Source organism: Gymnodraco acuticeps, unplaced genomic scaffold (genome assembly GCF_902827175.1).
Source record: "Gymnodraco acuticeps unplaced genomic scaffold, fGymAcu1.1, whole genome shotgun sequence".
NCBI classification, from domain to species: domain Eukaryota; kingdom Metazoa; phylum Chordata; class Actinopteri; order Perciformes; family Bathydraconidae; genus Gymnodraco; species Gymnodraco acuticeps.
Window position 1 is genome coordinate 7,669,355 of NW_022990295.1, and position 16,967 is coordinate 7,686,321.

The 16,967-nt window shown below is 41.0% G+C and overlaps 1 protein-coding gene across 3 annotated transcripts in view; it reads right to left on the reverse strand.

Annotated features, from left to right (window-relative positions):
• Positions 1 to 16,967, reverse strand: part of ltk (leukocyte receptor tyrosine kinase) — a 57,821-nt gene that overhangs the window by 6,451 nt on the left and 34,403 nt on the right. The window contains exons 8-22 of one of the 3 annotated variants that reach the window (XM_034222246.1): positions 16,793 to 16,893; positions 16,509 to 16,669; positions 16,039 to 16,133; positions 14,656 to 14,727; positions 14,094 to 14,268; positions 12,974 to 13,124; positions 12,668 to 12,796; positions 11,716 to 11,872; positions 8,329 to 8,514; positions 7,624 to 7,722; positions 5,929 to 6,093; positions 4,933 to 5,046; positions 1,718 to 1,904; positions 1,548 to 1,638; positions 1,010 to 1,074 (exon numbers count right to left, since the gene is read on the reverse strand). In XM_034222246.1, coding sequence (XP_034078137.1) covers positions 1,010 to 1,074; positions 1,548 to 1,638; positions 1,718 to 1,904; positions 4,933 to 5,046; positions 5,929 to 6,093; positions 7,624 to 7,722; positions 8,329 to 8,514; positions 11,716 to 11,872; positions 12,668 to 12,796; positions 12,974 to 13,124; positions 14,094 to 14,268; positions 14,656 to 14,727; positions 16,039 to 16,133; positions 16,509 to 16,669; positions 16,793 to 16,893 — 1,948 coding nt within the window. The remainder of the gene's footprint in view (positions 1 to 1,009; positions 1,075 to 1,547; positions 1,639 to 1,717; positions 1,905 to 4,932; positions 5,047 to 5,928; positions 6,094 to 7,623; positions 7,723 to 8,328; positions 8,515 to 11,715; positions 11,873 to 12,667; positions 12,797 to 12,973; positions 13,125 to 14,093; positions 14,269 to 14,655; positions 14,728 to 16,038; positions 16,134 to 16,508; positions 16,670 to 16,792; positions 16,894 to 16,967) is intronic. The other 2 variants (XM_034222248.1, XM_034222247.1) reach the window with 2 other exon arrangements.

A 16,967-nucleotide genomic window follows, 5' to 3' on the forward strand; every position in this document is an offset into this window, starting at 1 on the left:
GAATGTGTCCCTGATCAAATTCAAGCTTTAACCAGTCTGCGAGGGAACATCGTGGGGGACAGAACTTTTAGCATAGATAAAGTAAAAAAATAGTTAGTAAAATCAATTTTCTGCATGCTCAGTTAGAACTATTCCCTCCCATTGCTGATGGCGATTTAAGCAGTGTGATAGTGTAACAATGTACTTATCTATATCTTTTAGCTGACAGTCCTCATCAGTGTCTTGTTTTTTTTTTTTAAATGGTGATATCTTTTTCACACTTTTGGACCAATGATAAAGCTGATGGACCACACAGAAAACCCTTAACAAGATGAAGCTACACTTTCTGCTCAATACGCAGAGTTTCATGCAAGGGATTAACACGATCAAAACTCTAGCACACAGATTTAAAAAAGAGAGAAAGAGATGCTTCTTTAAATCTACATACATAACTCCTCTGTTCAGTTTTTTGCACACTTTTTAAAACTCGTCCTGACCGAATAGATTCCTTGTGTACACTCCAAATCCAGATTTAAAAAATGGCTTTATATATTTTTTATGAACTTCTGTACATATGTGATAATAAACTGTGATCTCAGCTCTACTACTTGATTATAAATAAGGAACTCTTATTTGTTCTTGATCGAGTTTTGTCTTTCTAAACTATCAATAAAGAATCTAATAAAGCAAAAATGCCCCACAGGTGTTTGGAATAAGACTTGTTATTGGTACTTACCTATAAAAACCACACAGGTCATAAACTATATTTAAGTTATCTGTTTCATAGTTACTTTCCTGAGATGAAAAAACCCCTGCAGACAGGCAGACAGGGCCTGTGTTCTTCACTATAGCAGAGGCTTAATTTGAAGGGAGTCAGGTTTTCCATCTTGCCTCAGGTGTTATCTCCTGTTACTCAGGAGCCAGCTGCTGTCTGATGATGTGAGCACAGTGCTGCTTCACACATGTCAGGTGTGCTTTAAGAAGGGTGCAGTGAGTGAATCAATGTGTGAGGTGCAGGATGGAGGAGCACCTCATAATCAGAGCCTCCATCAGGAAATCCATTTCGTCCTGTTCAGAGCAGATTTCTGGGAGAGTCTGTGGAGCAGAAGGAATCGGAGGGAGACGTGTTAGTGAGTGTGCCATGGTCCAGAGGAGAGAAATCCTTTCACCAAATCAGCAGACCTTTGTGCAGCTCACTCAGATATTCCTTTTTAACCTTGTGTCGGTTTTAAGCCAAGTAATTAAGGGCATTGACCAACTTTTTTGCATTTATAAATCTTTGTCTGCAGTTTTACAATAAGTGATTTAATTTTTGCATAGCACAAACCACCTTTACACACGTTCACATTATGTTGGTAAACAAACCTTCTTTAAATAAAGACATTACAAAAACCTTGTCTTTTCAATTCATTCATCCGTGTGTGACCTTTGGATCCAAGAGGCAGGAGCCCCCCTGTGGGAGGCTGTTTAGTTGATTATGTATAATGAAAGTAACTCCTGGGGAGGTGCTATCATCTGACATTTAGGTGCAACTTGGTGCTCATGTGTCTTACAGCGTGAGCACTGACCTTTATGGCCACCTGCGAGGGGCTGTTATCGCCACTAATCCCCAGGACTTGTCCTTCGTAGACTTCCCCAAATGCACCGTGGCCGAGAGCCCTGGAAAAACCCCACAAGTGACACATGAGTAGAGTGTTTTTCCTGACATTTCAAAATATGGTGTGTAATTTAGCTTTACCTGAGAAGTGTTATGTTCTTGCGCGGTACTTCCTTTAGTTCATTGAGCGAGGCGGCCTTCCCTGCAAAGCAGTAGTTTGGGTTGTAGTCCGTCATGATGGTGGAGGAGCGGATCTTGCTCAGCTTGTACTCTGGACTCTGCAGACGCCCCCTCACTGCGTGCAGGTAGTTCTTCCTGCGGTACCACACTGAAGACAAAGACAAGACAACCAGCTACTTTTACTTTAAAGTCTGAGAAGGTTTTATTTAAATCACTCACTGGACCCCACACTTGCATGTAAGTTGAAGAAGCAACTTATCTGATCTGCTAACTGTAGGAGCAGTAACACAAGGAAGGGTCAAGCTGCATCTCATGATGCTTATGGATGTAAAAACAGCATTCTTAGGGACTTAGGTTCGTGTGGGATGTCCTCTCCTTGGTTACTGCTCCTACTCTGTCTGTGCCAGTGAGTTTGGACTCACCCGCCGTGGAGGCAGACCACGTCCCCGATGCAGGTTGGTAGTCTGCCAGGGAGGGGGTGTTGCGTGCAGGTAAGAGGAGCCGTCGAGCCATCGCCCGGTGCAGATGCTAGGGACTCGGGAAGGGGGGGGTTGGGAAGATTGGGAGGGGTGGTTTGAGGAGGAAAATGAGGAGTAGGAGTAGGAGGAGGAGGGGGAGGGGGAGGGGAAGGAGGAGCAGATGGGGCGCCCAGGGAACAGACTACCTCCCTGCATGGGGGAGAGCTCAGGTGAGAGACACTGTTAACCTGAAGGGTGTGTGTACTGTGGGTGTGCTGTTCTGCAACGCAAAGCAAGCTGAATGCACAATGTCATTTATTTATTTTTAGTATTTAATTTATTCACTTGCAAATGTACACATTTACACTCAGTGTAGTTAGTGAGAAAGTCACAGTTGTTCATTTGTTTTGCATAGAAATCAGCTAAGTTTAAACTTTGGTAATTATAAGAGTATGTTACGCAGTAAACAGCTCTTTGTTCATGAATGGTTATATGAACAAGATAACCATCCTTTTTGCAATTAATATGGCTGATATATTGATTAGACATGTGTGACTGGAACATCTGTTGTACTTTTGTTTGACTTACTAACACCTCACTTGTTTTCTGTCCATTCCTCTTCAATACTAGTCCTTGATCTGAAAATACCATGTATCTCATGACTGATATTAGCCATCCTCGCTGGTCCTCACCCTACTTATACTTCAAATGTTTCCATTCCATATTTCTCTAAAATAATTGCCATGTAAAAATGTATCTCCTAAAAGTAGTTTTGAATAACAATTTCATCACATATTCCCAACATTCAATATTTCTCATATCCTACCATTGTTTAGGACCAAAAGGGTTTTCCCTCTGCAGTTTATACATTTCTATTAGCATCTTCTCCAAAAACAAATCCTATTATAGTCTGCCACTAGAATGTACTATTATAAAGTAATGTGGAGCTAACCTACAAAAATCTCCACAACACAAATGTCTTGGATAGTAAATACACTGTGATCAAACATGATGTTGAAATACCCTTTTTTATATAGTAAAGGAACAGCTTTAGTGTCCAAAATAAAACATGGTTCCTCTGGGAAGGATGACTGTGAGGTCAGTACATGTCCTGTCTTTGTAACATGCAGATTCATTTTCCTCTCCTGTGTTCAAAAAAGTGTTGCTCCAACAATGGCGTTAAGATATCAATTCACTAGATAAATTCTTACTTGAATCATTAGGAATCTTCCCTGAAGGTCAATAAATATCAAACATTTGTATTGACCCAGAGTCATCAAGATGTTTCCTTTTGCTGTAAATCTGACATGAACTTGCTCTGGTCACGCAAAACCCTCCATATTGCTCCTTTAATCCATCGGATTAATTGCATATTCATCATTCTCCCTACAGGACTTTTAAACATAACATCTCAGTCAAAACACCAAGCCTCTCGCTGTGCCTGGTTGTCTCATCAGAGAGCGAAAAAGCCCGAGAGCTGGAAGTGTGACTGATATTTTACAGGAAGCTAGCACTGTGCAGATTTCTCTGGAGGCTCTTTGAGGAAGTTTAGATCCACCAAAACCGAGTGTGGGAACGAAAGAGTGAGTCTTCTACGGCTGAGCTTCACTTAATATTCAGAACTTTCACTAAGGTTAGCGAGAGGACGAGGGGGAGAGAATGTGCTGTACGAAAACATCGGAACTACTGTAGGATTAATGGTTGGACCCAAATGTCAGGCTTCCTTTCCTAATTATCTGCAGCTGATGGATGTCAAAATGGTGAGAAATGTGCAAAAAACAAGTTTTATGAGCTCTATTATCCCTCACCGTCCTATATTATAGCACATGACTGCATAAATCGTCTTGTTACAATGTCATACACACTGTATATAAAGTGTCTGCGGTTAATACAGCTAGATTTACAGATTGTCTGACTGTCCACTCGTTTAAGATCACAGAAATCAGACAAATTGTGCGTGCTTTAAAAAAAAAAAAAATCTTACTGGCAGTGCTTTGTGTAAAAACAACATTACTGCTCAAGTCTTATTATACTACTATATCCTAGTGTCATACAGTCAATGCCTGTGGGTTAAGATAAACTGTGTTCTTCTCAAAATGACTAAAAGGCTTATCTTTATCACAGCTGTCTACATCCCCATATTGTTATGTAATGATTGTTTCTTAAGCAACTGAATCATACAGGCTGACATTTACTGCTGTCTAATTTCACTCATCATAACACATCTCCAGCTGAGAGAAACCTCCTGGGTAAATGTCAAACTAGTCTATGTTTTTTTAATATATTTAAGTGACACGGTGAGATGCTTACTACTGTTTTGTGCTGCTATAAAAGCAATCATACTGTAGGCAATAAACACCAAATATCATATCATATCCATTATGTCACTTCCCGTCTGCCGTATTATCTTGTTTCACACTCTTTGGCACAAAACAAATGGTATAGGAAGCAGAAATAGAGTCATCTGAAATAAGTGCTTGTAATAAAAGTGTCCATATGTGCTCAGCAACACATCATTTAGAGCCCTATCTATCCCACAGCCCATTTAATCATCCGGCGCAGAGCCAGAAAAGGGCATTTACACCAACACTTCAAAAAGCTGTCCCTGTTTTTGTTGTCAGCAACATCTGTTAGCATCTGTACGTTCAGATGCGCTCACTCACAGCCGGTGGAAGGTGGAGGGCACAGACTGCACACAGAACTGGGAGAGTCTCTTACTGAGGATGACTCCGGTGCAGATCAGCGCGATGCCGCTCGCGATGGTGGAGACCACGACCGCCAGGATCAAAGATGTTGACATGTGGCCCTGCAGAGGCGTTCCCAGAGGAGCTGCTGGGAGAGGGGGCTCGATTAGTGAAGTTCAAAACAAAAAACATGTTTTATGTGTTTATGGGATATTGTTAGACATTAAAGGTCCCCTATCATGCAAAATACACTTGTTGATGTATTTTATACATAAATATGTGTCCCCGGTGTGTAAGGGAACTCACAAAGTGTCAGAAAATACAACCTTCTCACTTTTCCTCCGTACCCATATCTCTTAAAACAGGGGTATAAGGGAGCTGATCCAGATTTGGTGCCGATATGACGTAATATCCGAAATGTTGGCTGGCTTTAGACTGACGGCCCTATCAGAAACGTCGCTATCAGAAACAATGCGCGATGTGTTTTGGAAGTAATATGGTCTTTGTTTACATTAGCAAGCATCGCTAACACTCAGAGCTAACGCTGTACTGGAGAGAGCATGTGTAAAAAAAAAGGATATAAAAAAGGTACTCACCTTGTGGTAAACACGCAAGAGAAAAAGCATTTGAGCTCTATACTGTTTCAGAAATAATCCTTGATGTGGTTTGGTACATAATATGGTGTTTAATCACGGCAGCGTTTAGCTGAGTATCTGGGTAGAATTCTCCTGCATGAACATGTATAAGCTCCCCCTCCTTTTTCTTTTCACTGTTTTTTTTTTTGCAAAGCTACGGATCCAGAATCAGCGTTTCTCTAACAGGGCTGAAATAGAGGGGTATGAGGCATGGCTAGAATGGGTGATCTGTTTGGTATTTTGAGCAAAACACTTCATATACATGTTTTCTATATATCTGAGACCTATAATATATGCCTAAAAATAGTATAATAGGAGACCTTTAAAACAAGCTTTTAATGACTTATGGCCAAAATCCAAGAGAAAAAAGTGTTTTTTGGTTGGTAATTATATACCTAAGGTGCCGACACATGTGACGTTGTCGCTGGCCAGGACTTCATCGTCGTCGTCGCAGAAACAGAGGATGAGGTGAGTGTCTTCGTCGCGTTTGCAGCTCTGCGTTTGACAGTGGCTGCAGTTCAGCTGCACCTTGATCTCACACTCGCCGTGGCTCTCCATGGCTACAGGGAACAATGTACACACACATAAACCCATGAATGCCAGGAAACAGAAACCGCATGCACAAGCAATTTGTTAGAGACGGAGATCATTGAGTTTGCAGGATAGCCCAACAAGGTCAGGTGATATTGTATATGTAGCTTTTTGTCAACAAATCGCATGCGTTGAATTATTGTTTGTGCAGCCAAAGCCAGATGGTTTTCCCTCCGTGCCATCAAGCTTAATTGTTGTCGAACAAATATACAAAATACATGAATGAGCCACACAGTTGCGTTCTTGTTTATGATCCTTCATTACAATGAATATGGACACTTGTTGTGCATTTATGTCTGTATGTGTAAAGCCTAGTATGTGCTTGTATTCAAAATGTGTCTCAAAACTCTAATGACTCTGTGACTTAAACATGGCTCCATTGTATCTTGATATAAACTATGAAAATAGGGAGAATATGTGTGTCATATTTAACGTCATGCTTCACTTTGAGGCAAGATCATTTAACTACTTTACAGGAAAAATTCAATAATAAGCTTTTAAGTTAATCCCTTTGTTTGTATCTCGCTTTGGATGTGTTTCATGTCTGAAAACTGCGGGGGCAGACGCTGCGTTTGAGAGCGTCGGCTGGCAGAAAACCAACAGCAACAACAGCGTCTTTCACATGAGAAGCCGCCTGCTGGGGCCGAGGGCAACGAGCTACATGAGGCTGTGAATTAGTTAACTGCCATTCTTTTTCCACTCTTGTTTGACTAAACATTTGATTTAATACACACCTACTAGCTTTTTACTCAATCTGTTTCTTATTTCAATTCTAACTGCATCTCATGGGCTTTATCAGTAGAAACATGTGCTACCTTTGCACTATTTCACTCTGCAATACAGTTTATTCCTTGCTTTTCTCATCCTCGCTTGACCTAAGAAAACGTACTAGTTTCCTTGAGGGCTTTGACATTTTTTATTTTTCACTGTCAAGTTCTCTTTTCTTTTCCCCTTGTTGTATTCTATGTATTTTATCAGAGTTTGACCAATAAAATACAACTTACTAGCTTTTGCTTGAGCTTTTCAAATAAAATCATCAAATCAAGTTTTATTTATATAGCACATTTATAAACGATTTTTGGTCGAGCCAAAGTGCTGTACATATAATAAAAATAGCCTACAGTAGAGACACTTTACAGCAAATACAACAGCACAGATTGTTCAGAATATCAGTATGAGAAAAACGACACCCTCTATCCTTAGACCCTCACATCGTACAAGGAAAAACTTCCAGAGAAAACCCACAGTTTAAAGGGGAAACAAAATGGGAGAAGCTTTTAACTTCATCTCATGGTCTTCATTCGTGGATGGAGTTGCTCTCTATTCCATTCTGCCATTAAAGTAGTTTCTACTCTGATCTAGTCCACCTTACGGAATTTAACTGTATTCTTATTTGGTTTGACAAAAACACGTCTTAATTGAAGGTTCACTTAATAACTTCTCTCACCATTATCAGTATAAACATCATTGCCGTGTAACCTTTCACATGTCAGTCTCACCTGCCAGAGGCTGGAGGAAAATCTCTCCCATCGGATGAATGAAGGAGATCCCATTCTGACCGTCAGCTGTGATCTCATCCGTCAGCGCAGCGTCCCCCCCTGCCACAAAATGTGTGTTGTGAACTCATTGGTTAGTATTAAAAGAAAACGTCATAACAATCAATGACACATCATGCACATCAGCTTGACTCCACTGTTTACAAAAAAACACCGCATGGCACACATTATTCTCAATGACAAAAAGCTGAAAGACTGGGAGATTTGATTGGTGGATGATAATATTAAGCTCCTCCACCCTGCTGTTTCTAACAATCTGACAAAACAAAGAAATAAACAAACTAAAAATGTATAATTATTATGTCTGACTTGATTGCAACTAACTAACAAACTGTCTAATCCCAAAGCATGGAAGTTTGTGACATCACTCACAACATTGCAAAATTGTACATAAATGTGACAGTGACATTATGCTAAACTTTGGTTCATTTGAAAATGAGGGGGGGATCCTCGAGTCATTTGTGTTCGGAAACAGTCAAAAGACTAGAAAGGAATTAATGATGCTTTATATATCAGCTTTCCTTCAAGGAGAGAGAGTTATGCCACACAAATGACACATTTTCTCCTCAAAATGAGTTTAATAGCTTGTCTTTAAAGAAAGGAAGTGATCTTAAATTAAAAACTGATTTCTATTTAAGGACTGATTACCTCTGTAACCTCCTCCCCCTCCTCCAGCTGTGCAGGCCCCCCCTCCACCTCCAAACCCCCCGTAGGTGGACCAGCTGAGCTTGGACGTAGCGATGGGACACGAGGACCCCCCCTCAGCTCCCTCCACCAGAGACTTCCCAGCCCTCAGGTGAGGACCGGGACTGTCTCTCCAGCCACCACCTCCACCTTCAGGGACACAAGAGCAACAAAAGAACAACATTAAATAGTACTTTATCAACGTATTTATGTAATAGTATGAATCATAATATGCATGAAGTTTTCTCCTTAAAACTAAACACTTCACAAGGTGAGGTCAGCAAAGAAATGATAACAAATACCACACACTTCATGGTAATTACATCTGCTTCTTATGTAATGTCTATAGTTAATAATCGTGAAAACAGTCCACAGGTTATCCACCAGCTGATCAAGCCCAGTAATCTTTGCCGATGGCAGCAAATCACATGTCCAGCGGAGCTCTAACGCCTTATCGAATTGTGCAATGCAAGGCACATGATAATGGGTGAGGCCGGGTGCAACATTGCCAGACACCGGTCTCACACACACACACACACACACACACACACACACACACACACACACACACACACACACACACACACACACACACACACACACACACACACACACACACACACACACACACACACACACACACACACACACACACACACACACACACACACACACACACACACACACACACACACACCACACACACACACACACACACACACACACACACACACACACACACACACACACACACACACACACACACAAGTAGGCCTAACTGTATCCAGCTCGCATTACATTTGAAAAAACGAGTAATCTGATTACTTTCGTAAACCTGAAGTGAATACATTTTGGATTACTTATTGGAATTATTGGTGAAAAGATTTCCTCACAACATTTAATATTCATTACTAAAGGTACAGCCGAATCATCACAGCGCACAAAACCTATTACCGAAGCAGATGGACCAAAAAAATGTGCGGGTCCGCTCAGTGAAACAATAACAACGAAACATGGAGGAACAAAAGTACGCGTTTAAATCGTGTGTGTGTGTGTGTGTGTAGAGGTGTGTGTGGTTAAAACACATCAGCCACACCGCTCTTTAGCCTTTCTAATGATTCTGAAGGTAAACACAGTGAAGGCGGTGCGTGAAAGGCACTGCGTGCTCGTCTTCTCAGAGGCTGAGTTAACCCTCCCGCTGCCTCCTGGTGCTGCAGAGATTTCATGAAGTGAAGGAGGTGTTCCTTCTATAAAACAGCTGTGGGCAGCAGATACTGTGAGAGTCACAGACATGAATACATAGATCAAGGCAGACTGGTGCACACACTCTCCTGTTTTGCCAATCCGGTGCTTGAACAAATATAGCTCTACACCCCTGGCCGAAATGTCCTTAAAATAAAGTTTGAGTTCGACATTTTAATTCATGTCCTGCAGAAGGCGACACGCCCGTTCTAAGCCGTGTCCCTCACTCCTCACATCCCAAGCTGCATCCCCAAAACATTTATTATGTTGTTACATCGTTTCAGATGTTATGTTTCAGTTGTGCTCTTGATAAGCCATTAAAACAGTAAAAACACGTTCAGTTTCCTTTTGCTTTTTGTGTCTCCTGTACACCAAAACATACCCATCTATCTGTGATGGAAAAAGAAAGTAATCCAAAAGTAATCTAAAAGTAATCTGATTACGTTACTTTTTTAAGACACGTAACTGTAACTGTATTCGGATTACTTTCAGAGCCATGTAATCAGTAACTGATTACATTTACAAAGTAACCCTCCCAACCCTGCACACGCACCAACATATCCACACACACCTCCTCTACTTAGAGCAGCATATTTCCCCTGACACTCAGATGTTTATCTAAGCAAACCCACAGAGGTTTCAATAAGTAGTGCGCCAATATGTGGTCTGTGTTGAGACTGTGTCCGTCAGAGGGGATTTAGTGAGAACGTTCCAGCAGCCGTTTCCAGGAGCAAATAGAGACCATATATGTCTGTCTTCAACCTGAGAGGAAACTAAAAATACGATCCAGAAAGATCCCATTATCCACAGGCCAACCAACATGTGCTCCTTCAGTGCGTGTGTGTGTGTGTGAGCGTGTGTGTGTGTGTGTGTGTGTGTGTGTGTGTGTGTGTGTGTGTGTGTGTGTGTGTGTGTGTGTGTGTGTGTGTGTGTGTGTGTGGTGTGTGTGGTGTGTGTGTGTGTGTGTGTGTGTGTGTGTGTGTGTGTGTGTGTGTGTGTGTGTGTGTGTGTGTGTGTGTGTGTGTGTGTGTGTGTGTGTGTACAAACAACCCTCTCATGGCCTTGGACCAACTTGTCTCCACGGGCAGGTTTTTATGTTACCTATTAGATAAACAAACTTGTTGTCATCTGACACTCCAGAACTTATCAAGAAAGTCAAGAGCACATTTTTAACTGTGACACTTAACCTATCTGTGCTAAGCCAAACTTAAGTTTAATATTTCATAAATCATTTTTACTGCGTGTAATATATTATCCTCGTTTTGTGTTTTCTCTATATCATATGACAGTATGACCATGTGAGAGTAATAAGTTGAACGAGGCTCGATGGAGAAGATGTTTTTCATCTTCTACTGACCGAGTTTGATTGACAGATGGTTCTCCCAATCACCTGCCAGGTACGTTTTGTGCCTGCCCATTTCCAAACAGTTCACCAACAGTTTGATTTGAAGGTTTTATAAAATGTCTGTGTAAGAAACTCTTCTACAGCTTTTTTATAAAACACTGTTGCTCTCACCCCATCCCCCTTTCCAGTTACAAAGGGCTTTTGGGGTCAAATTTGTCATTACCTGTAATACTAGTAATAAATGGTAAATTATTGCTGACCTTAAAAGCATATTCCATTCCATAAAGCTCAATAAAAAATAACCTGTAGTTTCTAAATTGTCTATGGTTCATATTATCACAAAAACCCACATGAACCGCAAAACATTCCTGGCTCGACTCGGCTGGTCCTAACGTTGCACGCTCACAATCTCTATGCCATCTTTTCCTGTCATCTCTAATGCTCCAAAATACTTTCTAAAAATCAGAGAATTACCAAAAACCTGCTTCTGTTTGTACAAATAACTTCCAGGCCTCACTGTTTTCATTGAAACAGGTTTCTATTAAAGAGAACAGGACTGCAAGTTCTTGGGATTGTCAAAATAAACAACAAGAATATCAGATTTTGATTTAATATTGTTAGCATATCAAACAAAGAACGAATATTTCCAAACCAAGGCAAAGTCAATCAGGGAATGTCTGGTACATTTCATTTTCTTAGGTTTAGTCAGCCCTTTAAACAAACATGCCTCCACAGTGGTGTAAGAATGTCTTGTTTTATATTACCTGCGGCACCAGTTTTACCGTTGGCACTGGGAGCGATGGTGCTGTTCTCATACTGCTCCAGCGGGATATGGTCCAGACTGGACTCTGGGTCCTCCATGTAGGCATTCCCTCCCCCGCCAGCTGCAATCAGCAACGGGACCAGCTCCCCCCCCCCCATCTTACAAATAACATTTCAAAATCACAAGAAATGCGTCAAAGGGCTGTACAAAGCAAACAAAAGCAAAGACAAAAACAAAATACAAACGTCATAGCATAACAATTCTAAAAACATTACACCACATTATACCTCAACATTAGTATTGCCATGGGATAAAAACATGTGACTGAAGTGATGGTAATGATTCGCCGAAACTAGGTGATGAAAATTAGTTTACAAGGATGACAGATGCGAAGAGATGGGTTTTGAGTTTGCTTTTAAAGGAGTCTACGAAAATAGCTTTGCGGATCTGAAATGGTAGACGATTCCAAAGGAAAGGTGCTCGGAATGAAACGGATCTGCCACCTACGGATGATTTTATTCTGGGGATGGAAAGGAGACTTGCATTATGTGATCGTAGGAGCCATTTTATAGGTTAATAGTAACATCTTGAAGTCAGATCTTATGTGAATCGGGAGCCAATGCAATGAAATGAGAACAGGGGTGATATGATCAAATGTTCTGGTTCTGGTTAATATTCTGGCAGCTGTGTTTGTAGTTTGGCGGTGGTTGATTTTGGTAGCCCGGAGAAAAGTGAATTGCTGACGTGTTGACGTTTTTACAAAAGTAGTTTTTCTTGTGCAATATTGATAAAACTGCCCTCCGACGTGTCCAATCTATACTTAAACCCGTGGATTAGAATGATAAATTGTTTCAATATGCCTGCAGACATTTTTGATCATCACTATGTACACCTAATCCACACGATATATGAAGAAAACCCACAGAAACGATATGCAGAACTTAAACCCTCACCTTAAAGATGAAGGTGGCCCCTCCTCCTCCCCCACCTCCTCCAGCCCACTCCCCTCCAGCCTCTCCGCCGACGTTGTCTTCAATCACTGAAGACTCTCCCAGGCAGATCCTTTGAGTGTGGGGATTTCTCTACACAGCAGGAGAGAGGGAGATTTGAGTTTCAGAGAGAGAAGCCATCATCACAGAAGAATGAAACCAAAGATTATTTTAATCTAGGTCACTTTCTTGTCTCCAAACGATATCCCAATGGATTGTCACAAACTTCAATAAAACCTTTCAGAAAGTGTTGGACTTCACCCTACTCACCCCGGGGCATGCATCCTCTCCCTGGTGGCCCACCAAGATATAAAGTAGATCTCCTTTCTCCAGAGGAAATATGGCCGATATGAAGACCCCGTGGTTGCGTTTGTTGTGGTTTTTTGCTCCTTTCCCTCCTGCAGCCCCATAAGCAGAGATCCTGAGGGAGATAATGGGGTTTTAAATTCTGTGACTGAAAGAGATTGCTTTCTGGCTCCAAAGAATATAACACACTACATGGAGACACTGCAATACAGTTATCAGGCAGATATATTTTGACACAAAAGAAGAAACAGTCAATCGCTGTTTTGTAAAGATTTGCTCTTACAAACAGACACTGTGTGTTAGTACTGGCATGAAGTACTGCTGTGTGTTATCTAACCAAAGTAATTAAACGCCCTGTGGATCCTATGATTAAGCCACTTTTCTGTTGCCTCATTTCATGTGGTGAGCGTGATAATGAGGTCCCATGACTGACAAAGACAATCTAATTGTTTGAAGTCTTGATCTGGCAGGACGATAATCAGTTACACTGAGCATGGCCAGGAAAGTTTAGAGCCCAAGCACGCAGCTCATTAAACTGTCACCCGAGCCCAGCTTGACTCTTCAAAGACTAAAGCTAATACAAATTAACTATTCAGGGCATTCAGAAAAATGTAAACAACATTGAAACTCTGACATCATGTATAACTGTTCCTAAATAACAACACTGTCTTTTCTTACTGTCAAAAATAAAACCAACAAATCATAAGTTTGTATCGCAATCATTTCTGACTTACCCTACCCTGTTTGTGGCTCACACCCTCATGTTCTATAGTTGTGGATAGATATTGTTTTTTTTTAAGCTCAAACACCACACCTTTAAGATATAAAATCTCAGTTATTTCCTATATAACCTGGGCATGGCCGTTTTTAGAAAAAAATGTATGGCACAGAAGTATAAGCAACATCAGGCTTTGACTAGTAGGGAGACAAAATATTATTTGTAGATTTTTCACATTTTCTTGGGATTTGTTGGCAATAGGAACAATATAAAATCGTTATTTAACAACTTAAACAAATAACTGACCAGCCTCTTGATTTCCACCTTACAGCTCAGGTAGATTAAAGCCACTATTCCATCACTTACATGTATCTGTTTGTAGCTGGTACCATCCACATCTGGACTCCTTTTAAAGGGTCTTCCTTCCCCACAGCGACACTGACATTTTTGTTCCTGTAGGTGCTGTCACACTGGGCCTGGGTCGGACCGTAGGGTCCGCTGGCACCGCATGAGTTAAACAACCATGTCATCAAAGACACCTCTAGAGACAACAAAACAAACATTTACATTAGCTGGTGGGTGATTTCTGATTGGGTAAAATAAAGGTACTGTATATTTACCAGCAAGAAATACACTTGGAGGAAAGATATATACGTGAGAAAAAGATAAACATTGGGAAACAGTACACACATGTAGCACAACGTCTAGGAGGGTCAGGGGAAATTGCATTATCCACCTGGTATGCGAGCGCTGCATGCAGAGTGGATTACCAGCCCAGGTCAACTGATATGCTAGATAAAGCTTCAAGCGTCACAGGAAATCGCAAGTGTACAATCCACCACCTGGTATGTAAATTCTGCATGCAGAATGGATTATAAAGACATGGTACACTAGGGAGGCTTAAAAAATGCACAAGGTATCACAGTACCTGAGGCTGAAGGCTCTGGAAGAGGGCTTAAGAAATCCTCCAAGTCCGCCATGGGCAGGAGGGAGTTCAAATCTGAGGAGAGACAGGAGGCAACAGAAGAGGAAGGTGTGGAGAAAGAGAGACAATGAGCCGGTCAACATCCGCATTTCACTAAAGCATAAATTAGACTCGAGGATGGGTGTTTTGGATGAATAGCGACACATTCCCTGAGCAGGAAAACACTATGTATTTCTTACTTAGCTTATAGTAAACATTGTCCATTTTCATGGTTTAAGTTAATGCAGTTTCTGTCAAAGATAAAGGTTTAGAGCCGTTTGCAATTTATCCAATCCAAGACCAGATGTCCACAGCGATATCATCGCCAATGCAAGCTCACTCAAACAACATCAGAATAACGGTCGTTTCAACACCATAAAAGCATGCAAGTCTCCCCATCAAGATCTCAAAATGTCAATGGGGGAAACTTGAAACTGAGTTATGGACTATTAAAGTAAAATTGGATCCAGAGCTGATACCAGACACACAACAGACGTTTCCCTCTGATACACCCGAGTCAAATGTAATATGTGTTTCAACTTTATCACAATACTAATTGATAAAATCCTACCTGGAAAATTTGAAAAGAGGACGAAACGATTTTTAAAATGACGTTCTGCGTGTTTGAGAGAATGGAAAATAAATGAAGTATAATGACTCTGACAAATGAATGTGAGTACACATGTTTCCTGCTATATTGCGGTACTGCATCTGCAGCAGAATTAAATGATGGCAAGCCACAACTCAAATACAATTGGCATCAAATAAATAACTAAGAACTGCTGCAGGGCTGAGCGACACACGGCAGTCATCAGTTACACTATACTCTCTGCTCTACATTTCATTAATAAGATTCTGCTTTCATAAAGAGTACAGATCATTCTAAACGTAATAAGGAGACACAGTGTTACATACAGTATATAAGATGGATAAACTATTTGAGCAGTATTAGCTCTAGTTTAATAAGCAAGTCTGTGCAGTGGTCTCTGTGGCCACACATTTTTAATTTAAAGACGCTCTGCAGGAGTTTGCTTATGAACAAACAAAATATGTGTTTTAGATCTGCATCTTCAGCAACAACAGTTGGACAGAAATATCTCAACATATTTTTAGATAACAGTAGCGACAGGTCATAGTCATCAAGTATGACTTAAGCAGCCCAATTTGCCTTTATTTTCCATGATTCAAACCTTCTATTTACGTAGCATGTGAAATACCTTTAACAATATATTTTATTTATATTCTTTTAATACTATAATAGCCACAAATGTGCTAAATCATATTTAAATGGTGGTGTTGCTGTTATGGTCTGTAACAGTATATGATGGCATGTTAGCAACAGCCTACCTGTTTCAAAGCAGGCTGCTCCGAGGGCAATATCATCGAGTGCGACGTCAGCATTAGAGTCTTTTCCCCACACAGCTGTCACCTTAATGTGGAACCTGGACAAAAAGAACAAATCATTTCTGTTTTTAGAAATAATTACATGTTTTGTCTTAATGTGAAAGGCCACAGAAATGAAATAACAACACCTGTATGACAGATGGTAGAAAATAAGTAGAAACAGCATTTATTTTCTTCTTTCTTAACATCAATGTAAAGTTCTCATTTTCTCTTGACATGGAGATAAAAGGAAATCGGAATATGGCAGAGCCTGACGTCAACATATTTAAATAGCAAGGGGAAGAAGAGGTGGGTACGGTTGGATGATGGGGATGAGCTTTATACACAAGAGACCGTGTCTGATTCTCTAGCTGTAGCACGTCAGCGTGACACAATTATCTGCTCCTCTACCCTTTTGATTTCATTTTACGCACTCATGATGAAGACCGGTCAGCTGCAGGGCAACATCTTCCCAGTCGTCTGTCCTCTGATCGCTTCTCTCCCACACCAGTGGTGCAGTGTTAGTCCCATTCTCCTCTATGGCCACCAGCAAAGAACCATTGAAGTCCCCGTACAAGTAGAGAGAGAAACGCAACTGTACAGAAAAAACAATACCAGTTAGCATACCGACAACATCTTTAGTTATGAATGAGCTGCCATAAAATGGGAAAAAAAAAATATAAACACAGTTATTAAACCATCCGTCCGAATGACTGACCTGGCAGGCAGAGGTGGAGACTGGCGGAGGGAACGTAAGGCTCTGAATGGACGCCTCTTGTAGGGAGTTACTCTCTCTAACCTGCAGAAACAGGAAGTGCCCTGGGGCGCACAATAAATGTGACACAGCAGAACACCAACCAGCACAACAAGCTTATTTTAAACGAACATCAGTA